This window comes from Anarhichas minor, unplaced genomic scaffold (genome assembly GCF_050575085.1).
Source record: "Anarhichas minor isolate MPS153535 unplaced genomic scaffold, ASM5057508v1 ptg000058l, whole genome shotgun sequence".
In the NCBI taxonomy this organism is placed as follows: Eukaryota; Metazoa; Chordata; class Actinopteri; order Perciformes; family Anarhichadidae; genus Anarhichas; species Anarhichas minor.
This window is the reverse complement of record NW_027466504.1, coordinates 5319059-5343716: the sequence shown is the minus strand read 5'-3', so window position 1 is coordinate 5343716 and position 24658 is coordinate 5319059. Positions and strand designations below refer to the sequence as shown.

At 43.5% G+C, this 24658-nt stretch overlaps 1 protein-coding gene and 1 long non-coding RNA gene across 11 annotated transcripts in view; one reads left to right on the top strand and one right to left on the bottom strand.

Annotated features, from left to right (window-relative positions):
• The window catches only part of stk32c (serine/threonine kinase 32C), a 108733-nt gene that overhangs the window by 78858 nt on the left and 5217 nt on the right, over positions 1 to 24658 (top strand). For 5 of the 6 annotated variants that reach the window (XM_076076591.1, XM_076076590.1, XM_076076592.1 and 2 more), the window contains 8 exons: positions 1827 to 1978; positions 10242 to 10415; positions 16485 to 16522; positions 17742 to 17831; positions 18417 to 18520; positions 18644 to 18760; positions 21693 to 21818; positions 22143 to 22271. In XM_076076591.1, coding sequence (XP_075932706.1) covers positions 1827 to 1978; positions 10242 to 10415; positions 16485 to 16522; positions 17742 to 17831; positions 18417 to 18520; positions 18644 to 18760; positions 21693 to 21818; positions 22143 to 22271 — 930 coding nt within the window. Of the gene's footprint in view, positions 1 to 1826; positions 1979 to 10241; positions 10416 to 16484; positions 16523 to 17741; positions 17832 to 18358; positions 18521 to 18643; positions 18761 to 21692; positions 21819 to 22142; positions 22272 to 24658 lie in introns of those variants that run through there. The other variant, XR_012947502.1, reaches the window with a different exon arrangement.
• On the bottom strand, positions 17557 to 24366 carry LOC142932632 (uncharacterized). 5 transcript variants are annotated; one of them, XR_012947505.1, is made up of 5 exons: positions 23053 to 24366; positions 22808 to 22908; positions 22169 to 22288; positions 21686 to 21813; positions 17557 to 20370 (listed from the first exon to the last, which is right to left on the bottom strand). It is a non-coding gene; the product is annotated as an uncharacterized LOC142932632 (long non-coding RNA). The 5 variants fall into 5 exon arrangements; XR_012947507.1 differs by having other exon boundaries at positions 17557 to 19785; positions 20082 to 20370; positions 22169 to 24366; XR_012947504.1 differs by having other exon boundaries at positions 22808 to 24366.

Below are 24658 nucleotides of genomic sequence, written 5' to 3'. Positions count from 1 at the left end.
TCTGTTTATATGACCGGAATAGCGGGGGGGCTGTTCAGCTTTTAGTGCTTCACAGGATGGTCAAGAGCTACACTCGGGGCACCGGGGGACACTTTTTTTAGGGCCAAAACAGCTGCTTAGGATTTATTCCTTAAGTACCTTAACAGTGAATAATGATGTGAACTTCCTGTCTTTTGCGAGGGTTTCACAACTACTACGTTTACACGCAGAAGAAGCCCCCCCCCCCCTCACAGAGCTTTAAACCAAGCCTGGCGTACTTTAAGTGCGTTACAACGATGAGTGATGTCGTTTCCTGCTGCCTCAGTGATACTTTGATACTCAAGTCTCTTTTTCAGCGATCATCCGTCTCCATTAGAAATCTAACTCGAGTTAACCAGATTTCTGTTAATCCCTTTCCTCGATTGAGGGAAAACCAGGGTTCTCATTGACATGCTATTGAAGAAATCGGGTTAAAGAAATAAAGACCCAACAATATCTTTTGTGTGTCTTGTTAGTCATTTTGTATTTGAAGCCACTGTAAATGTGTTTTCCCTCCGGCCCACTTAGGAGTTTTTTACTGACAGTACAGAGCGTTGGTGGTATCCCTGCTCCACAGTCATGCAAATTAGATCCAACCACCCTTGGGAGAGTGCTGAGAAGCCACATTAAAGGATAGATTCTGATATTTTTCAACTCCCATTTTGATACAAATGTCAAATGCTGAGAGAGATTATTGGTTGCTGCGTTCATTCCCTCCTCTCCAAACCGGCCATAAAGCAATCACCTTTTAGAGCCAATAACCCTCTCGACATACATTTAGCAGTTTTGTATCAATCCAAACCTGCCCTATCCTTCTTCATCTCATCTTTTCATCCATCTAATCTAACTGCCAAGCAAGGAACCTCTGTAGGTGTGTGTGTGTACTTTGCATATCTCGAGAACCGTTCATCCGATCTACTTCACCCTCGGGGGGGATGTATCGCTGGGAATCCACGGCACACAGTGTTGAAGTCGGTGCAATTTCGACACACGACATCAGACACACGGCGTTACTTTTTTCCTAGGATGGGGAAGGCATGACCCGCCCTATTCTGCCTCCGATTAGCTTACCCTGGTATTCTTACCTAGACTAACCCTCACCCCTCATGCCTGAACCTAACAAATCCAACCTCCGTTGGTTGGCAACGAGTACAACGGAAATTTGTATTAAAAGTATCTGGTCTTAAGGTAACATCAAAAACAAAATGAGTGAAGATTCATTTCCATATTTGTCTGCAGGGCAGGTTTTTATTTATTTTTTTAGCCGACACATGATCCGCTTAATGGCCGCGGTTGCCACAGTAATGTTACTGTAATGACTCTGACCCCTCCGGAGTCCCATCCCGATGCTGACCTTTCACTGCCACTTCCTGACAAATCCACAGAACTTGTGATGAATAAATAACGAGGGGATTTTGCTTGGAAGTTGGTCACTGCCACAAACTTCTGAATGAAGTTCTCTGGAGTTGCTCAGCGTGTCAGCGTTTTCCCTGCATGGGTACAGGGCATGTAGCTCAACAATCGCATTAATCGACAGCTGAAAGATGCCGTGGGCCATTTTGAAAACATTCATTTGCATAGCAGCGTGGCCGCATTTGTTTAGCCGAAACTTGGCACCCGGCACCTTTAGCAGTGATGTGATTATCTTTCCCTGCCAGTACAATGCAGCAATTAGCACTCTGTTGTTGTTTTTATAAATTCACATGAAAATTTGGCACGCAAACTGTCTAAATACATGTTTATCTTGTACTAATATGCTTATATGTCTCTCTTTCGCCTCTTTTTCTCCCCTCTGTCCTTCCCTACAGGTATGCATTGTGCAAAAGAAGGACACCGAGAAGATGTACGCCATGAAGTACATGAACAAACAGCAGTGCATCGAGAGAGATGAGGTCCGAAACGTCTTTAGAGAGCTTGAGATCCTACAGGAAATTGAACATGTTTTTTTAGTAAATCTCTGGTGACTATTCTCTGTTTTTACACTTTCTATGTGGTCTGCGCTGCCTGTGTCGGTCGCCTGCTGTGTCTGTCTGTGCATTTTGTATATTTATTGCATATATAAGTGCGTGCTCACTCTAAAATCCGCCGCAGCCCTAAAATCGATGCACCCTTTGTGAATATTCTGCTCCTAGTGTTGCATGCACTTTAAGTTCTGCATTTGGCACTTTGTGGAAAAACAAAAATTCTCCGATTCATTAAGGCTTGAGGCAAATTTTCCTCCTGAAACCAACGGCTGTTAACTTTAAGAAACAATTTACACAGCGGAGATATATTTCTGGATATTAATTTTGACTCTGGGCCCGTGAAGCACACACATTTGATAATTACTCTGGTTTGAAATGACCTTACTCTTCCCTGGAGTCTGATATGTGGGTGAATGGAGGCTGCTTTCATTATTCAACGTTCATCTCCGAGCGGGACACATTTCTAAATGTAATTGGGGACCTGGCACGGCATTCACGGCATATTACACAAAGCACTTTACTCCTACTGTAATTGGTAGAATGATATTGCACGTATCCTGTCTTCTCTGAGCAATTGCTGGAGGAATATTTTTTGTTTTTCGCGCGTTCCGTGATGGATTGGTTCTGCGCAGATGGCGAGTAGATGAACCAAGACAAAGTTGAGCTCTTTTCCCCCCCATCGAGTCGTTGTAAGGTTTAAGTGTAATCTGCGGGATATTGTTGCCTGCTGGAGAAGTCTTTCTACTGGAACAAACTGAGGACATTTTAATGAGCGTGCAGTAGTAGGCCTGTGTATTTTTTTTATAGTATAATTCCCTGCAGGAGTGTATGGCTGCCAAAGCCTTCTGTGTTCTAGTTTCCCATGTGTTGCTCTGCTCTTTCTCTCTCATACTCTGCACCATCCAGCACTATTTACAATTCCCATTAGTGACAAAGATGCGGAACTGTATCACCGCGGCTACGTGGGAACGAGAAGTTTTACAACTCGCAAATAGAAAAGACGAGGTGTGACGCTCACGTACTCGGCAAACAGTCTCTGTTGCGTTTGATAATCCACATTCTCATTTACATCCACAAGTACAACAATGAGGTAATGCCATAAACATGAAAGGTTCAGTTTACACTGATTACACAAAAAAACATCTGATGTAGCTGTCGTGATATTCATACATGCAGAGTTTTTGCGTTATTAACGATTGGAGATTTCTGCCTCCGCTCCAACACAACAGAGGGGGATTGGATTTTGCTGGTGCTCACAGCATTGGAATTGGTCTTGGTTGCTCCCGATAATCCACCGTACAAACTGTCGATGGTTTGTAGTGACAAATCCTTTGAGTCGTGAGGACTTTTGAATATGTATTTATCTGCCATTGCACATTAATCAACATTTCAGTTTCCACCTCAGTATAAATGTGCCAGAGTTAGCTAATAAGCTAATTTTCCACTTATGGCCAGGGTGTTACAAATTCCTGGCCTAATATTAACAATACAGTGACAAGGACATTGTTTCTGGATGGAGACATTGCTGTTGATTTTTAAAAATATATTATATCAATGCTTTGATCGCCACAAACAAAATTCCATTCACTTCCATTGTATCGGATGGTGACAGAAATCTCCCGCACAAATGAAACCAAAGCTATCTGCAAGGCTTGATACCACTAGAGGTACATGAAGAGAGTTAGGGTTTTAACCATTTGAGCTTGCCCAAGTATGAAAACAAATGTGTGTTAAACCACAACCTTAAAACTACAAGAACTTTGCCGCCTTTTTCCGCAATGCTCTTGGCTTCCCGATTCGACAAACCTTCGTTCCTGAATCACGCGAGGTGCTTGGATCCACTTATACTCTCAAGTCTAGTATTTGTCATTGGGATGAAATAGCCTTTTGATGGCTTTTCTGAACAGCAGTGTTTCCCCTCCCCCGTGGTGCTCAGAGCTCGCCTGCTTGTATTTGGCTGGCCCTCTTGAAAAGCATAGGGAAGCTGTCAAATCCGAACGAAGCGTTATAGTGGAAGGCAAAAGGACCATCCGTCGTCACCGCCGTCAGATTGTGTGACAAGAGAGGGACGGCGTCGTAAAAACAGCTGTGTGAGAGTGCCTGGATGCAGCTGTTACTTTATGAATCTGTCGTCGCCAGGCCCACGGACCCAGAAACTTGAGCAGCTGTGTTGACGTTGATGTTAGCGATAGTATCGCCAGACTGGTCCCACGCAAAGCCACCAGAGACACTGACAATGTGTGTCTGGAATACCATTTTTGGTCCACCCCCCCCCCCCTCATTGTGCAAACCAGGGGAATCGAAAATACAGTTTGGATTGGTTCCATCCTAAGCGAGTGAAGGGATTCACACAGGACTGCTCTGAGGATCATCTTCTGGCACTAAAGCCTTCCCGCGTTGAGCTTTCTCGCGGCACAAAAATATATAATTGAAGGAAAGATGTGCTAGAAGAGAAGGGAACACAGTGAGACATAAAGGAAAATCAATTTATAGCTTGAGTCTACGGTAAGTTTACTCCGACACTCCGTGAGCGTCTGTACAAGACAGCATTGTTACGCGTTGCACCTGTATGCATCGCATAAGCTGTCTGCTTCATTTAGCTGCAGCTTGAGACGATGTCTCAGCCGGGCAGGTAATGAGATAGGACTGAAGAGAGCGCCGCTTCATCTTCCCATCGGCTCCCCTTACTGTATAACAACGAGGTACCTAATTGGTTCAGCACGTGGGTATGTTGTTTAACCAATTCCCTGCAGATCGGAGAGTTGCCAGTATCCATAGGCTTGTCAAACAGATCATTACGATTCCTGGCGCTCGGCAATTTGGCACCTCAGCGTATTATTAATGGGTGTGCGATCGACCAGCTGGGGTTTTTGGGAACTGTCTACTCTCAATGGCAAACAATAACAACAACAACAGAAATGCAGTCACGAGAAACGCCAGCTTTGATAAAGCTTCATAAGAGTATTTTTTTTATTGATAGAGTGCCAGGAGGGAGCCAAAGAGACACTCAGCCAGAGTCAAAGAGAATGCGGGAAAACGCACCAAACAGCTGTCAGAGAAAGTAATGATTCCTGCAATCACACAGAGAGAGAGATAAGGGGGGGGGGGGGGGTTGCACAAAATGGAAGCGCTATGGAAGTATTTGGCATTGATTTGTTTTGTCAAAAAAAAAAAACAGTTGTGGAGACTAAGAGGATTTATAAGGTTTTCCTCCAGCTCTCACCTACACACAAAGACACACTCTCTGTCTCGAAGCGAGGTTTTTTGCTTTCAGTGCGACGGCCTGAATTCCGCCGTGCTTTTGAACAGCTCCGTCCGTAGCTTCAGAGAAAATTCATTAGGAGGCAACCTTGTGAAAGCCCACACTGAAATCCCATCAGCCGGGTAAAGGCTGCCTTAAGCTGGGCGGATGTCAAGTTTGCAGCCCACAATAATTGCTGCGACCATTCCCTCGCTGCATAGATATGATGTGTAGGAGTCGAGGGTACACTGAGTGAATTACCTCGGAAGGAGGAAGAATCTGCTGCACACACCGAATCCACACAAGTTCTTGTAAGGATTTGTGACACGTGTGCATGTGTTTGAAACCCTCGAAATGCAAGGGGTCACGTCTCCCCCCCCCCCCCCACCCAGAAGCGGGGAATAACCAGCATTCAAACGGCGTAGCAAAGATGGTGATCCCCTGGTCTATGGAGTGTAGTACATCATTATAAAAGCTAGGTTTCGCCTTAGGCGTTACATCACAACAGATCACTCTCAAACAGCATCTCCCGTTCTCCCCGAGGGCCCCGCAAAGCAGCAGTGAATCATGACCAAATGGACGCTGCCACAGTGATGTCGGAAACAAACGAGGCGCAGAGCGACGAGGGTAGCTAGGGTTGTTGCAGCGGCTGTCGTCAAACAGTCGGAGCTTTAAACACAGTCCCTTGGGATTTTAAAGGTTTCTGAGTCAGGAGTGGTATATGGCTTTCTTCTTACTGTCCTTCATCAGAATTGGACAGCGGGCAAGAGGAGTGGTGAGGATGGATGTGCCGTGTCCTGTTCAGCCTCCATTAGGGATATTGATTTCAGGCCTGCATGGAACAAGGCCTTCGGAGACTGTGGAGCAAATGATCCTCTATACGAGGCCTGTCAGCAGTTATAACAAGCCCTGTGAGGGGGCTTAGCCTTAAATCATCCTCATAAAAAATGGGATCATTTCCAAAAAGCACAGGACTCTGTTTCTCTAATATAGCATTGTGCATCCCCAGATTATTTTGCCCTGGATTTGCAGCCTTGAAAGACTTTAACCAAAACTGCTACTTTTTAAAGAAGAACTTTTTTTGTAGGACGTGGCTTTGAAAGTGCACCTTGTGAAAGCAGGCCAGTGGAGGTCCTTTACGGCCGCTGAGAGGAGAGTCAGCGTTCACTCACACCATTGTTGCCGGAATCCTCAGAGGAGCAGTGTCTTGTGATTGAGCCGTGCAGCCAGTTCCAGCCAGCCCATCTCTATCATCAACTTTATGTAGGCCATTGAAACTTTGCAGACCAACCGGAGCCAACAGAATCACAAGCTCTTGTTTCCCCGTCGCTTTTTCCCTCAAAACTATTCTCCTCTTCCGCTTTCCCTCTCTCCTCCCTGCCTCCCTGTGCTCATTTGTCATTGTGGCCTGATTATTTCAGCCTGTTCCTTGTACTCCTTCCAGCCGGCTAACCTTCCTCTCTTAGTTGCTGTGACTGTCGCAGCCTAGTCCTGTCCTGGCTTTTCCACATGGCCTCCTCCTGGTTTTGGACAATAACAGCTCCCCCCCAGGCGCCAGAAAACTGCCAGGCATTCACTCACGCTCAAGGGTTTGACTGGCAATTGTGTTAATATTTCAATATGAGGAGGAGTATAGGGCAATAAAATAAGATTTGTGGTAAAACATTATTATGACCCATTTGTGTCCCAGCGTGTGCAGCTCTATTCCATAGATGTACATTTTATATTGGCAAAAGATGAAATGACTGTGTAATGTGAAACGTTTTGCTCATAGTGATCGTCTTTCCTGTTTCAACAAAAAAGTGCTGATGAACCCACTGAACGCTACCTTTCCTCTGCATCAAACAGCAGACAGAGAAACGACTAGCCGGTGAACATAATGAAGCATTTAGCAGCCTAAGAATAAAGTATTTCCCTCAGGAGCTGTTGGAAACAAACAAAACTGAAAGGAGTGTGAGTATTGGACTTACCTCTGCTCAAGGCTGCATCTTGCATGGTGTGTTGGAGCAAAACTAAAGAGCAAGCAGATGGACTGATGCATGCTACTTAGTACTAGCTAACTTTAGCTAGTTCACGATGTCCTCCCTGACCTCCAGCGCACACTGGGGGGGGGGGGTCAGTACCTCCAGGTCTGAGGCCATGGTTATCTGTAGGACAACGGTGGATTGTGCCCTACGGGTTGGGAGTGAATCGATGCCCCAAGCGGGGAAGTTCTCTGGGTCTTGTTCAGGAGTGAGGTTAAAATGGAGCGTGAGATGGACAGGCGGTTCAGTGCTGGACTGTTGTGATGAAGTGGGAGCTGAGTCAGAAGGTAAAGCGCTTGATTTACCAGTTCATCTACGTTATGACCCTCACCTCTGGTCATGAGCTTATGGTAGTGACCAAAAGAATGAGACTGCAGATACAAGCATCGGAAAGGAGCTTCCTTCGTAGGGTGGCTGGGCTCAGCATTAGAAACGGGGTGAGGAGCTCAGACATCTGGAGGGAGCTGGGAGGAGAGCCTCAGCTCATCGCCTTGAGAGGGGCTGAGCTGAGGTGGTTCAGGCCTCTGCCTCTTGGACACCTCCACGTCCTTGAAAAGGTATTCCGGGTATGTCCATCTGGGAGTAGATTCAATAGTAGACCCTGAGTTATGCTGGACACATTGTATATCTTATCTGTCCTAGAAAAAGCACTGGATCCCCCTGGAACATGCTGGAGTAAGTGGAAAGGGAGCAAGTAAGCTGGACTACTTTGCTTAAGGCTGGAGGATGCTAGAAACTGACTAGCTCATACAAGGTGTCGCCTGACCTTCCATCCCCTCAAAGTTACCCATGGTGTGGTGTGGCACTTGATTGTACACATACGAAAAGTGGTTGAAGTAGTCACTTGAAGAAGTAAAAAAGGGAGCTTGAGAGAAATACTTTGGCACATCTGGGCAACTGCTACGTGGAGTGGGCGTCAGATTTTCGCTTTGGGAAAGTTGCAGAAATTGTCTGAAGTGTACTGACCCTTTTCACCTGACCCCAAGACATGAATAAGTGCCAGAAAACAGATGGAAGGGGTAATTATCGTGCACTTCAGCTGATACTGTACTCGTCACTTTGCTTTCCTTTTGTTGTTTAACCAGTATTCCTTTCCACTCCCAGACAGCAGAGGAGTCCTTTATTTGATTTTTTCGGACTGTCAAACTGGTGGACTTTACTTTGTTTATTTAAAGCAAAGTGTTCCCAAAAAATGGGGAATAAAATAGTTTGTGTTCCGTCCCTGTCCCATCCTTGGCGAGAGTCTTAAAGGTGACGAGGCCTGTCGGCGCCGTGGCTTGGCTTTCATTTGCTCCGGTTGTCGGCCCATATCTGACATCTCCTTGTCACCTCAGCGAAGGCGGGGAAAGAATTGACAATCGGACCGAGCCGCCGCGGTCTTTCTCTCGTGAGCCCAGATATTCCGGCTGCGGATTGGGAAGACCGTTTTTGTGGAACACTGAGATAGCGAGGGTTCGCCTCAGAGGAAGCTCATCCGTCAGCTGGATACTGTGAATCAGACTGTGACAATGAGGTGATAAAAAGGTGACGGTGAGGAATCCCTGCCAACGGCAACAACATCCCGGGGCCGGCCATCTGCCGAGGCTGCTCTGTGTTTTAATAGTGAGGCTGATCTTTGAAGGGGCAGGTTGGTTTACTGTGCCATGATGTAGGTGGCTCTTCTGTCATTTCCTATTGAGTGCATGCTTACCATAGTGGTGGCAGGGAGTGTAATGAGAAAGAGGAAATGTGGGAGTCTTGTTCAGAAAACTTTTTGATGGTAATACAAAGCTAGATGTGTTCTCTTTGTGTTCGCAGAGTCGGTAGAGTGTGCTTTCCGGCCATTATCTATCCCATCACATGAAAGTCGAAGCCCCTTTCATCAATTAATCTACGCAGTGTTTTAGGAGAAGAACAAAGACCCAACAGTTCTGCAAATGTTTTTTTTTGTTTTTCTTTCTTCTGTGGCAAAACCGCCAATCCGTGGAAGAGATGAAATGATTTTCTCTCTGCAGCAAACACAGGCTCCATTTCTTACTTATAGAGAGGCAGGCACCTGAATAGGTCTAATCACAATCTCCCAGAGTGTTCGGGGCCAAGCCTGAAGACACACGGAGGGAACCCGCAGCTATAAAAAAAAAAGTAATATTGGCACAGTATCGGAGCTTTAATGGGAAAATAAAGGATTGTCTCAGCAGCGACAACATTAAAGCCGAGTTTAATAGAAGAAACCAATAAGGCTGGGTTTGTTTTCCCTTCGGTGTAAATTGACACGGGGGGCCTATTAAGATATTATTCTGCTCTTTTTCTTAGATGAGAAATTAGATTCCGTTACAAAAAAAATAAGCGGTTTGTTCACCCGTGTGGCTTAATGTTTTTGTTCAGTGTCGGGGGCAAAAATTGTGGAGTGGAGTGTTACAAATCCCCACCCAGATCACTGAGCGGCTGTGTTTTAATTTGACACGCATGATTACTAAGCCTGATTGACAAAAATGTTTAGCGGACCACGAGCAGTTCTTTGAATTAAGTCGCTTCATGCAAAGATGGGCTGTTGTCAAGATTTAACTCGACAGCCACTTTCTTCCGGTTTCACATTTCATTCAATGACGTGGCATTATGTCAGGATAACAATCCGTCCATTGTGCGTGTTCAGAGCCTGCTAGGAAGTGCACACCCATGCAGAAACCATCTTGAGCATACATTGACATATATAACTATGCGTTATGCAGAAAGGTTGCTGATACGAAGGTATTTAGGTACGAGACAGAGACAGATGCATGAATATGTCGTGTTTTACTGCGGTTGCTCGTAGGCATGGCCTTTGTCCTCGTTGTTTCTACAAACATGCATGTGTGTCTGCAGATGTTTTAACGCGTAACGTACTTTGTGTACTGCTTGCTAGAGCACACAAGCCCCTATACACTATGTGTTTGTGTGCTCAGTCTTGCCACGTGTTTTCTTTCCACACTGGACAGTGAGTGAGCGCCGTGTCTCTCTCCCCCCCCCTGGTCCCAGGTACTCCTTCCAGGACGAGGAGGACATGTTCATGGTGGTGGACCTCCTGCTGGGAGGAGATCTGCGCTACCACCTGCAGCAGAGCGTCCAGTTCAGCGAGGACGCTGTCAAACTCTACCTCTGTGAGATGACACTGGCGCTCGACTACCTGCAGAACCAGCACATCATCCATAGGTACGCGTTCATCTTTTTTTAATTTCCTCAATTCAAAGGTCTCCCACAGCTTCCATGCCCTTTTGCGGATATATATACATATTCAAAAAAACATATCTTTCTCTAGTCTTTCCTGTCTTTACTGTCGACTACCTAGAGAAAAAAAACCGGCCATTTTTAAAAACTGTATAACTTCAAACACAGACATGTGGAAAGTTTGATCATTTGCTTTGGAACTGTTTTGAACATCAGCATTCCCTGAAACTCCAAAACTCCCTCTATAATGTTCACCAACTCCATCTGCAAACAACTGTTTGCTATGTAATGCCAACAATTCTCTCACAATCATGGGTTTCATAGGCAAAAGTCAAGGTAGCATGTTGGAGTGTTGCAACATACCGGTACTGGCGACAACCTTTACATTTTAAAAATGGAATATTGATATCACATATGTTACCATGAATAATAACCACGCTTTTGTACAGTTATGGTTACCGACTCTCCCCACCTCCCGACACTCATATTTTGTGTGTAACCCATTTGCCAAAAAAAGAGACAAAATGCACAATAAACAAAGTTAAAGATCAATTAAACTGAGCATTATTCTTCTGTTTTCAAATTCTCTTTAGATATCGCGATAATATTGTCATCACAGATTCTTGTGGTGACTAATCGTGCAGGGAAAATCTGACATCACGGCGGCCCTACTAGCATGGCCTCTTCTAGGTACCTGGTGTTTCACTTTGAATAAAATGACTCGCACATCGAATACAATGACACACCCAATGTGGGACCAGACGTCTTGTTTTCTGGGTTTTGGTTAAATCTTCAAAACAGCAGATCAGAGAGAGACAGACACGTTACATTCAAATAACCTAATTAAAGTACCACTCGCAGCACTTTCCAGATACACACCCAAAGCACCAGTGTCAGGCCATTACATCATTATGCTTTGTTTCATCAAATGTACTAAACCTCAGTTTCAGTTCAAAGCACTCTGAATATCAACTCAAGGTCTTGTCTCTAACTTTTAGTATTCAAGAGGTTTCCTTCAGTGTGTTCTGCTTCTCCAGCTCGCAGCGTTATTATTGGTGATTTATGAATGTATCAACTCCAAAATTAATTCAAGGGAAATGTCAAGGGTCTTTTCTTTACACCGTCACTCGCGCAAGTGCGTTCTCTCTCCTCTCTATTCCAGAGAGAACACGACACTAAGCTTTTACCTTTGTGTAAGCGTTCAGAACCACAAGGTCACAGTGCCTTTCTAACTAGCTCTATGTGCAGTTCTTCAGGTTGTAAACATGACTCAAGTATATACAGTGGGTACGGAAAGTATTCAGACCCCTTTAAATTTTTCACTCTTTGTTTCATTGCAGCCATTTGCTAAAATCAAAAAAGTTCATTTTATTTCTCATTAATGTACACTCAGCACCCCATCTTGACAGAAAAAAACAGAAATGTAGAAATTTTTGCAAATTTATTAAAAAAGAAAAACTGAAATATCACATGGTCATAAGTATTCAGACCCTTTGCTCAGTATTGAATAGAAGCACCCTTTTGAGCTAGTACAGCCATGAGTCTTCTTGGGAATGATGCAACAAGTTTTTCACACCTGGATTTGGGGATCCTCTGCCATTCTTCCTTGCAGATCCTCTCCAGTTCCGTCAGGTTGGATGGTGAACGTTGGTGGACAGCCGTTTTCAGGTCTCTCCAGAGATGCTCAATTGGGTTTAGGTCAGGGCTCTGGCTGGGCCAGTCGAGAATGGTCACAAATTTCTACATTTCTGTTTTTTCTGTCAAGATGGGGTGCTGAGTGTACATTAATGAGAAATAAAATTAACTTTTTTGATTTTAGCAAATGGCTGCAATGAAACAAAGAGTGAAAAATTTAAAGGGGTCTGAATACTTTCCGTACCCACTGTATATACAGTATATATTTATACCCACCTTCATCGTGTCCTCTTAACCAATCTCGCCTGTTTCGACCTCGCCGGTTAGGATCACGCCCGCTCAGATGACACTCCATTATTGTTCCAGAGAAGTGCACGGTGCCCTGCAGCTTCAGAACGGGTAGTAGAAAGGGTTAGTCATGCTTTTATTGTTGGACCAGGTGCCCTCTATATTTTATATAGATTATTTAGCACCATTTTAACCTACTCGCCACGATTTACAGTGTACGGATGACTGTGTTTGTTATCTTCTATCTAGAGGTTAAAAATGAGACTGAGAAATATAACAAACAGGCAAAGGGAGCCAATGCAAGCCCTCTGTCTGAAGGCTTTTCCATCGAGTCCCGGTGTGGGCTGCAGGTATTACCTTATCTCGGCACTCGGGATCCCTGTTTTTATTTCCGTTACTTTCTATGTATAAAGATAGCCCTAATGTTTGTTCCCGTAATTGTTACCATCCATCATCTTCAACCAGGGTGGGACAAGCTGTCCGCGGCTCTTTGTCCAAATATGCTGAGCGCAGCAGTATGTGTCTGTGCAGTCCAGTAAGTGAAAGAGCCGGATCCCTGCAGACTGCAGATTTAGAGCCACAGATGGCTGAAGAACGGTTTGAACCTTGTTCCAAACCTCATTTGGGCTGCACTTCTTCCTTCAAACAACTGTGTGCTGTGTGTGTGTGTGTGTGTGTGTGTGTTTGGGTTTTACCCGACTTGTGGGGACATAAATCCTATGACACAGTCACATTGTGAGGACTCGCCTTCCTTTTGAAGGCAAAATGGGGAACAAAATGCACATCCCCATCATTTTAGGGGTGGAGACTTGGTTTAAGATTAGGGTAAGGTTAGGATTAAATTAATGTTCGGTTTAGGTTAAGATTAGGGTTAGGATTGGGATGAGGCTGGTTATGGTTAGGGTTAGTCTAAGTCTCCAGGAAATGAATGGAAGTCAATGTAATGTCCCCAAAAGGCATTAAAACACGACTGTGTGCATGTGTGTCTGTCTGTGTGACAGTGAAGCATACCTGTGTTATCTGATGTACTTACACGTTTAGCATGGTAACAATAAAAACATAACTTATTACGCACTATGCCTGCAAATGTGTTCATCAGAACACATTTGTGTTTGACAGAATAAAGACAAATAGTAAAAAGAAGAAATTGTAAATAATAAGAAGAAGCAAAGCATAATTGTTAAAAGGAATACTTTGGGAAATTTTCACTTTTTGGCTGAGGGTTAACTATAAAACTGGAGCCATGTTAGCTTAGCATAATGTCGGTAACCGGGGGGGAAACGGCTAGCCCGGCTCTCTTTTACTCAAAGGTAGAAAATACTCACCAGCACCTCTAGAACTCATTCATTTGTATGTTATCTCTTCTTTGTCTAATCCGTCCTAAATCCGGGACAAAAGTGTAGAAACAAAAAACTTGAACTTGTTGCTGAACTATATCTTGGCTATAATAATAATAATAATAATTTTATAATTTATTTATGTAGCGCTTTTCAAAATTCTCAAAGACACTTTGCAAACATTAAAATCATCATTAAAAAGCTATACAAACATAGAACACACATTCGTCACACAGTAAAAGCAGTTCTGAAAAGGTGGGTTTTGATTTGTGATTCGAACATGGAAAGGTCAGTGCGGTCTCGGATGTGTTTGGGGAGAGAGTTCCAGAGGGAGGGGTCAGCTATGGAGAAGTGTCCGGTGCTTGGTCCTGAGTGGAGGAGACAGGAGGTTGGCATCAGAGGAGCGGAGCCGACGGGATGGAGTGTGGTGGTGGAGCAGGTCGGTGAGGCAGGAGGGGGCCTGATTGTGGAGGGCTTTATGAGTGAGGAGAAGGACTTTGTATTGGATCCGTTCTGGGACGAGGAGCCAGTGGAGATTCTGGAGAACAGGGGTGATGTGATCACGGGAGCAGGAGTGGGTGAGCAGGCGAGCAGCAGAGGCTATGAGCGTTACACTGGTTGCGACGACAAGACTCCATCAAGACTCATTGATAGTTAGTTGTATAAATGTTCTTCTCTGACAAAAAAGGATTCCTCTAATTAAAAGCAAAGTAATCCAGATTCATAAAAACACATTTTTACATGTGCACTTCGTCCTACATATTCCCGACTAGGTGTATCGGCAGGAAGCTGTTTGTTTGTGTCCACCTGCATGTGAGTCACCTGTCATCTCATAACTCTCCTGTGTTCCACATGCATGATGTAACATCACACGCGCGTGTGACGCTAATTTTAAAGGGTCCGTCACTCTCCCACGTTTCACGACACGACAGGTGTCTCTTTCTTTTTCCTAGTCTAGTTGGAAAAGACGAAGGACTTCAGAACTGCCGTTAGTATTAGGTGACAGGTTCTGCTTCTTTTTTTTTTTTTATCCCAATGTTTTTCCACCCTCTCCTTGACATCGACTGTTCTGCCTTTGACACAATTGTGTCTGCTCCCAGAGCCGTAATCCAATCCCTGGGTATCCGTGGCCGTCCCCAGCTCTACAATTTTGTTCCACCCTGTAAGTTTTTGACAGGAGAATACTATACAATTATTTAGTTGCACCAACTGAAGGAAGAGAGGGTCTCCGGTCTCCTAGCAACAGTCAGCTGCCACCGTGCCCAAGGAGGTAAAACTGGTCCGATGAGAAGAAGGGAAGTAAAAGTGGAGAGAGTCCCTCTCCTCCTCTCTGCGCAGACCACCGAGCTGCTTCGTGTGTCTTCATCGTGCACTCAACATATTGAAGCTGCTCACACATGGGGGGGATTTCTTCCTGTACAAAATGAGAATTCACTTTCATGCCGTTTCATGTTGGATCGGTGTTTCCGAGCTCGCTGCGAAATGAGTGAAACGTTAAGTGAATTTTTTGTACATCAAACAAAATGGCAGGGTGCTGTGGCTGGCACTCCGATCGGGCTTCCTCCTGTGAACTTGTAAGCATTTCCATTTGGAAGCATTTCCCTTCAGCCTTGTAGTGCTGGATCAGACCCCCCCCCCCCCCCCCACCACCACCACCACCACCTCCACCACTCCCCTCTAAGAATTTTGGCAGATGATATTAGCATCAGTTTAGCGTTGCATAGCCAGCCACGGCGAGCAAATGCGTCCTACGGGAAGTGTAGACACTCTCTGCGGACCGTGTGTGTGTATTCTCCACACCTGCGTGACGCGTTGGCATAATTAAATAAGCTGTGTGCGCTCTGTTAATTGCCTGTGGAGAGCTTGCAGGGACTGGGAAATGTCCAGATGTGTGTGTGTGTGTGTGTGTGTGTGTGTGTGTGTGTGTGTGTGTGTGTGTGTGTGTGTGCGCGCACGCGCGCCCGGATGTGTCCTTCCGTTGCATGGGTTGCCCGGTGTAATAAGCATGTGCAGACAAACCTGCGAGAGCCTCCAGGGGGATTGGTGATGGTCTGTGTTTGAAACGCAGGAAATGAAAGTGTTCTCCCCCTGTTGCACCAACATGTACGATAATTCGCACATGCACGAGCCTACAAACACCTCCTGCAGGCTTTCACGTCCACACCTACCGTACATATCTAATGCCAGCCTCTCCTACCCGACCACAAACTGTAGGACTTGAGTATGTTTGGGATTAAGAGCTACAGGAACAAATTAGGCGTTTAGCAAGCACCCTAAATCTGAAACACTTTTACTAATTGCAACAATTCAATGAGTTTCATCCACCTATTTTCATGCACGTTAAATATGCAAAAATCTAATAATTCAGGCAAAAAAAAAAACATATCGTGGAAATGCTGCAAATTTGATAAATAGTCCAAACACCACAAAATATTTGTTGCATTATATATGTGAGCTACCGCATTTTTCCTCTTAACGTAACTCGCCATCATTCGTAATTATTTCACCTAACCGGTTGATTATTTTAACCTTCTGTCTCGCAGTCTGCCACTGCTAAGTATGTTAATCCCCAAAATGATCTCAGGGGGTGTGTCGTGTCGCCACATACTAGTAATATTATTATTACAGTAGTGAATGAATATGCACATGAATTCTGTTAAAAATGAAGCCACCATTGGATGAAAACCTGACCTGTTTGCCTCGTTTATGACATAACATTAGGCTGTTTTTCTGTATTAACATGTTTTATGTGGTAAATCTTCTTTGATATGTGTGCCTGTCATTTCTCCTTTAGAGATGTGAAGCCAGACAATATCCTGTTGGATGAGCAAGGTAAGGATGTCAACTGTTTGCGTTGTGTGACTGTGTGTGTGCAGCAAACATGGGTTAAATAATACTCCACATTTATTTTTAGCCTACCTGGATAGGAAGGGAAAATAAACGTTTAAATATCTTTCTCAGAACTTGTTTCATGATTACATGTCTGGTAGAACACAGCCAATCTGTACAGTGCTGATGGTCTCACAACAACCTCCATTTTAATAACCAAGGGGGAACCACAGACTTATGATATCCGTTTCTATGCAGACGATACAATCTTGTATGTACATGGCTCTTCTCCACCTTAAGCCATGTCAATATAACAGTATGCTTTTAACGCTCTTCAAACACCCTCAAACTTGTACTGAATGCTGATAAAATGTGTTTTATTCTCAAGAACCCGTAATTCTATTTTAGAATGTATCTTTCTTCTATCCGTGTGTGTCACTTCCCTATCACCATCACTATATTGTTTTAGTTTATCAATGTATCCTACTAAAGCTGCCTCACTATATTACATCTCTTCTGCAGTTAAAAACTACTGTACATCAGAGCAGATCCCAGAACTCTTGATACCCCACCAGTAAATACTCAGGAAGACCGCCTTTCACCTTTTTGCACCATATAAATGGAATAAATGACAAAGGACTTCTAAACTTCAACATTTCATCCCATTGGATGGACTTTAACTTGTAATTTTGAACCTCTTTAGAAATGTTTTTGTTCATGATGCTGTTTGATTGTGCCTGTGTTTGACTGGTTGTGTCTTATCGACTTTCTTATTTCTTATGCTGTAATGAGGTTTTCTTGCAAAAGATCTAAATTATAATAGATAAAGGTTAGATATATAAATATGTCCGTAATGCGTTTTTCTAAAACAACATTCAGTTGAAGTTCTGATATCTACCTCTAAGTGTTTAGTCCTGTTTCTAAGTGTCTTTGTGATCAGGGAAAAGTGGATAGCCAAAACCTTTTAAGTGCAAAGTACACAGACAGGAATGAGACACTGGAGGCTACTAATGAGGCACAACGGTAACAAGGCCAGAGGAGTCAGGGAACACAAAACCACTGAAATGTCAGATGTTGTCATTCATTTCATTTTCTTTTCTTCTCCATTGAAATGTGTCCTTTGTATGTGTTCAGAGACACGTCTTAAGAAATAAAAAATATCATTTTTATAAATTTTAAAATGTTGTTCTAATCGATGAATTTTGTGGTTGCTTCTTCTCAGGTCACGCTCACCTCACGGATTTCAACATAGCAACAATAATAAAGGATGGAGAGAGAGCCACAGCCTTAGCTGGAACCAAGCCCTACATGGGTAACTTCACTTTGCTGCCGCATCACAACCACCGTGTCAACTCATGTCCTCATGTCGGACTGCTTTGTGCAAATAAATGTCCCTATTGGACAAAAGGAAGGTTAAAAGAATAAGGCTGCTGTGTATTCTTGGCAGAGGAGAATTGATGTACCTTTACACTAGACATTAGACTGTTTCTGACATTGTTGGGTAGAAAACAACCTCGATAAAATGTGAATAGTTAACTGTGAGCATGAGCCAAGCTTATGGTAGATGCACTGTGTTCAAATAAGATACTGCTGTGAGGAGGTGCCAGACTGCTGATTTTCTAAACATATTTCTGCTTACTCATCATCACCAAAGAGGCACTCGTGTAAATTAAATGAAAGAGAAATGACAGACCTCGTGTCTATTTGTGTAAAAGCTGAGGCAAAAATGTCCCGTCTTGTCTTGTGATTACACTGCACAGCTGAGGGAAGATGAACAATTTCTGTTGACATTTAGCAAAGGAACACTTTCTTTCCTTTTTTTTTTTACCACATGTACAGGCAGCGGTTTGAAAAGCTTTTTACTGATCCAGAAGTGGTTCTCCGTTTGTGCTTTCAGCCCCAGAGATCTTCCAGTCTTTCGTAAGCGGGGGGACGGGCTACGCCAATGATGTAGACTGGTGGTCACTAGGGGTGACGATCTTCGAAGTGCTGCGTGGATGGGTGAGGCATCATGGGGAGTTTTCATCTTGTGGGGTTGCAAAACTGAACTTGCCTTCATTCATGCATTCATTCATCCTCACCTGTGTATTTTTCCTCTTTGTTTTCATCCTGTTTCCACACCAGAGGCCCTATGACATCCACGCCAGTAACTCTGTGGAGTCCCTGATTCAGCTCTTCAGTACAGTCAGTGTCCAGTACAGCCCGGCCTGGCCCAAGGACCTGGTTTCCCTCTTGAGGAAGGTAAGCCGGACACAGCGGGGTACCGTTCACGTTCAGCTCTGTCATTTAGATAGTTTTATCACCTCATTATTTTAAAACCTGGAAATCTGTTCCCACTGAGAGATAAGTATCATGAGATAGGGGAGTGATTAAGACGTCGATTTTACGTCGCCAATACAAGTGGTGAATGTCCCTTAGATTAAGAGGAACTTCTTCGATTGAATGAACACAGCCAGAGATGCCCATGAACATATAACATGTCAGTCTCTTTTAACTCATGATATTATATTCTTGATTTGTGGAAGATATTTTTTTCATTTGACAAATGTGCCTGTTGTTAGGTGGCTAAAGCGGACTTATTTTACTCCGAATATCATAAAATATCTTTGAGCTAAAACGATCAGTCAATTGACAGAAAAAAGAAAAAAAACATTGAAGCACAAATCCCAAACTTTCCCTACCTCCAACTTGTGTTGCTTCGCTTGGTCTTCTGTAATAGTAAATTGTATGTCTTTGAATTTTAAACTGTTCGTTTGACAAAACAAGCAATTTGAAGTCATCACCTTTGACTTAAGGAAATTGCGATTAGCCTTTTGCTCATATTTTATGTACAAGACGATTAATCAATTCATTAACAAAGACAACAATCATATCAATGAGTCTTAAATGTGGCTGGCTGTGCCTGAACATACTGTAAATAAATAGGAAAAATAAATTCATGAAGGGATGTGGAATGCAAATTGCAGTATATATATATATATATATATCTCCATATATCCTAATTTACTGAAATTCAGGTTGCATTTTTGTTTAAATAAATTGAACCCTGACTCCTCTGCCTGGACACAGATGGTCGTCCCTGGAAAGAGGAGGGAGGGAGAGCAGGGGGTATAGAGGTGGTTTTGGGTTACATGTTGAAGTAAAAAGCACTGAAGCCACAGGAACAGAGGATGCAGGTACTGTAGGGGGACCGGTGCTGGAGGGAGGGAGGGAGGATGAGCCGAGACCCTCGGGGCAAAGGATGAGGAAAAACGACAGATGGGAATCTGAAGGATGGAAGCACAGAAACGGAGCAAGTGGCTGACAGAAGAGACTGTGTGTGTGTGTCTGTCTGTGTGTGTGTGTGTGTGTGTGTGTGTGTGTGTGTCAACCAGTGTATTGCTGCTGATAATGTGCATCTTAACAAGTAATTTAACCTCATATTGACGCTCAAACTGTTCTTGTTTTACAAGTGATAATCTGCCAGTTGGATGAGATAACTCCCTTTGCGTCAAATGGAAATAAATTTGCTCAGCGACGTTCTTGACTCAATCAGACTTTTTTCTCTGAAATAATAATCTACCTTACTCATTCCAACAAGTGGAACGGTGCTGGAAACAAATCTTCTCCTCCCCTCTGGCAGTATTTTCTTAAGTCATTTGAAGACACAATTTTAGAGTCCGTATGAAAGAACGTTGCTTGTTAAAAGGGCTTTTTTGTTGTTGTTGGCGTGAGCATGTGTGCTCTGTGTCCGAGTGACTGAGTGTGCTGGACGGAGCGTTGGTCTCTTCCGCTCTGCTGCTGATCGATTACCGTGTCTGGACTCCGCCGAGACAGACGTAACTGGCCCCGCAGGAGGAAACCGAATCAACCTGTGATCAAAGGAAGAGAATAAAGCACAGGATGAGAGTTAACATGACAACAGCAGCCACAACCCATTATTGTTTCCAGTGTTTACCCCGAGGAGGGAGATGAAACAGATGGTACTATTCCATTAAAAACACAACCACTTTTTGTTTCCTCTCTGGACTAAGTAACTCCACTCATGTGTGGCGTTCATCTGTCTTGATCGCAATTTTGATTGAAACCTGATGAGTGGCTGTTGGACCCTGTTGGTCACTTCATCAGTAAGGCTTTTAATCTATACAGTATTCCTGTTACTGTTTTGTGGCAGCATTATAATACAGATATTTAAAAAATTAGTAATTGTAGAATAAATAATCGCATGAATAAATCCTTCAAATTATTGTGAAATACTTTTCATTATTCTGATTTCATAATAACGGGATTTTCTAGACGTATTTTTTAATTTTTACACGTTTTATTTTAATTTGCTTTTTCAAGTCTTTTTTTTTATTGCATAATATAATTAAATTAAAATTATTTCATGTCACCTTTTATTTAAAAATGTCCCTTTTCATGACCAGCAAGGTCAAAAACTGCTGCGAAATGTAGCCAGTTAGCCCGCGTTAGCTAGAGCAACAACAAAATCAAAGTAGTTGCTGCTGCAGTAAATAAACACAGTACACAGACACAATAAATAAACATTGTAAGACTTAACAAAGCTGCACATGCTTCCTACCTAGCTGGCCAACTAGCGAGCTAACTATATAGCTTGTTTTATTTCTCAGCATCAAAGAGAAGAGCCAGTGTTAGCAGCAGCAGCTAACTGGTTATCTTCGCAGAGTTTATATTCTGAAGATGTTCCTCTGAGAAAGAAAAGCGTCTGTGGTGGCAGTAGGCAACAGGAGCTGGCTAACACTGGCTCTTCGCTTATTATAACCCAAGCTCGCAAACTGTGCCTAGCTAGTTAGCTGGCACGGTAAGTAGCATTCATAGTTATGTTAAGCTAGGAAGGGTTACTTAAGGTGTGTACTGTGTTGAATTACAACAGCACCCATAATGTCTTTTTTTAAATTCATTTATTTAATATAACACTTTGTCCTCCATATTCTTGTGCATGCTTATAAACAGGGAAAAGAGAATGAATAGAATTGCCTATAAAAATATCTACAATCTGAATTTATACAGTGTTTATGGTTGAAAATCTAATATGTCAAACGTGGAAGTTTTTATGACAGGATAGTCTCAGGGAGGCCAGGAAGGATTAGAAGTTCTAAAGGTGATGTTGCTACTCGGAAGGTGACAGGATGTAGGTGACATTGCTGTGTGTGTGTGTGTCCCTACCTTCCAGCTACTGACGGTGAACCCAGAGCATCGTTTCTCCAGCCTGTTGGACATGCAGACATCTCCCTACCTCGCTGACATCAACTGGGACGCCGTGTACGAGAAGAAGTTGGATGCCGGATTTGTTCCTAATGTGAGGCGATCAGATGTCAACACACACACACACACACGTACATACAACACTTAAAAGCACACACTGGCACTCCTTCAACGTTTGCTGATCGTAATGAGCATGTGTAGCAACTAAATAATGCAAAACAAACTGACGCTTCGTTGTACTCCACTATAATGTGTGAACACAGACTTAAAGTACATTTCTGTCCACATGGGAGTGCATTCATGTGTGCTATTCAGCTCAGTGTGCACATATGCATTTGTGCACTCAGCTGATTTATGATCCTGTGTGTGAGTGTTTGTATTTTCTAATTATCTCCTGCGCACCTCCCTCCCTGTGCAGAAAGGCCGCCTCCACTGCGACCCCACCTTTGAGCTGGAAGAGATGATCCTGGAGTCGCGTCCCCTGCACAAGAAGAAGAAGCGGCTGGCCAAGAACCGGTCTCGTGACAACAGCAAGGATTCTCAGTCTGTGAGTGACGTCATCCTCTGCACAAATACATCAAATCGGACATGGTTTGGAATAGAAAGACAAATGTCAATCCATCATGGGTCCTGGACTACAGGACCACTCTGTGTGTACATGCACGTGTGTCTCTAAAAATAATATTTCAAATGAAAGGTCACATTTGTCCGATTGGATTAATCTGCACCATCTTCATATTTTGACTTTAGATACGGGCAATAAAAGGCTGAAATGCTGCAGCATTAAAAGCATTTTATTCATGTATGAGCTGTGAGGATGAAGGTGGGATGCAAGATGTCCCTGCATCTGTCAAAATGCCTTTATTCGCTCTGACGACAGAACGTGCTATTTATAGCTTCGGTCACATTTTAAAATGGTTATTTCCCATTATATAATGCTATGATTTGCCGTTTCACTGTTAATTTGATCTTTGTAGGCTTGTGCAGATCAGGTAAGTGTGATTTTCAGTGCGCGAGTGCTAAAAGCAAATGATTATATGGAGAGGACACCAGCACACGCGCCGTGTCTGAGTAAATTATAACCTGCCGCATAGGAGGGATACTCATAGATACAGTGGAGGCAGGACCGGTCTCACAGATAACAATGCAGCTCAGGTTTATCTCGGTCTCCGGTCTGTCAGTTCCTGTCAAAACGGCATATTTTTAGATTGGAAGTGAGCCAAAGCACAGCATCTTTTCTTTCCTTAGGCTGCTGTGAATTCTCTCAGCTCAGCAGACAAAATCAATATCTAATTGTGCGACTGAATATAAAGAGAAACTTAATGTACAAGCATGCTAGCTGCGGGCATCCTGCAAGTACGCCGACTAGTTGGATCTTTTCAGATCATACGTATTCCCAAACAGGCAAGTAAGTAGCATTGTCCCCTTCACTGTCATTCTGTATATTTTGCTCCTGTTTTGGGACAAATAAGATTATTACAGTAGGTCATTATACAAGTCAAAATTATTGTACCAAATCAAAACGATTTTCAAATTTAAAGCTGCTATGTTCAAAACTCAGAGCACATCTATGATTGAGGGACTGCCTCCACACGGCTCTCAACATGGCGGCAGCTGAGCCGGCAGCACAAACGGGCGTCACGCTCTGCTCAGAATGACATTACACCACCACTACATCATACATAGCTAATAGTAGTTTACCGCTATACTAATGTGCTCATTTTGAATGTAGCACCTCTAAAGGCTGCAGTTAAGATGTTTGGGTCATCATATTGGCATTAGTCATATTTATATTAATGCGCTGACTTTTGGATTAAGCACCTTTAATAAATAGTTAGACATTTTGAGAGTTGGGCTTTATCGGCAAGAGCTGGATGAAAAGTTTCGATACCACTCTCATGTCTGTCTTTTTTTTTTAAAAGCCATTTAGAAATCGACACTCGCTCTTTATGTTATGTGCCAGACTATTTCTCGGCTGGGAGCAGCACGTTTCTGGAGTCAGGCTGGTTGCCTGGCAACGGCTCAGTGAACTGAATAAATGGTACATTGTCATTTTTCCACTTCAGGTAGAAAGATAGCAAGATACCCAGTAGGGATTGGTGCGCTTTAGAGGTGCAGATAGGTGGATTGTTGTTACATTCGGATGGAGCCAGGCTAGCTGTTTCCCACAGTTTTCAGTCTTCATGCTAAGCTAAGCTAGTTAGTCGTAGCCAGCTGGCTGCTGGTTCCAACTAAATATTTACCGTAAAGACGTGAGAGTTGTATCTCTCTAACTCTCAGCGAGAAAGCGACGTTTCCAAAAATGTTGACATATTTCTTTAAGTGCAACTATATACTGCTTTTAGCTTCTGACATTTTATAGCCTCAAGGATTAACCGATGGTGAAAACATCGGTTAGCTTCAGGCCCAACAGTGATTACTCCGTTCCATCCCGAACAATGGGGAAAATACATTTACAGTAGGGTGCCCCGGTGTAAATGTTTCTTAACAAAAGAATTGAAGACGCCTTTACATTAAAAATGACGAACGATAACTATTAAATGATAAAGCCTGGGCCCGCCTGTGTATACTGGGACCAGAATTATTTACGGCACCGGAGTCTCGTTGTCTCCTCTGCCTTGTTCTGTTTGGTTGAGACGTTATTTACCACAGACAGGAGATAGCCTCCCTGTATTTATGAGCAGCAGCCCGTTCCCATCTGACAGTCATCATGACATCAGTGTTATTAACGTCAGTTGTTTGTGTGTGTGCGTCACGTGTTATCGCTTATCAGCGTGTGCAAGGAGTGTGTGCCTCTATCAATAGCAGGGTTATGAGACTTGCTATGTGTGTGTGTGTGTGTGTGTGTGTGTGTGTGTGTGTGCGTGTGTGCGTGTGTGCGCCTGCTCTTGTGTGCCCATACTCTGTTATTACCAAGATTATTAAATTATGAAA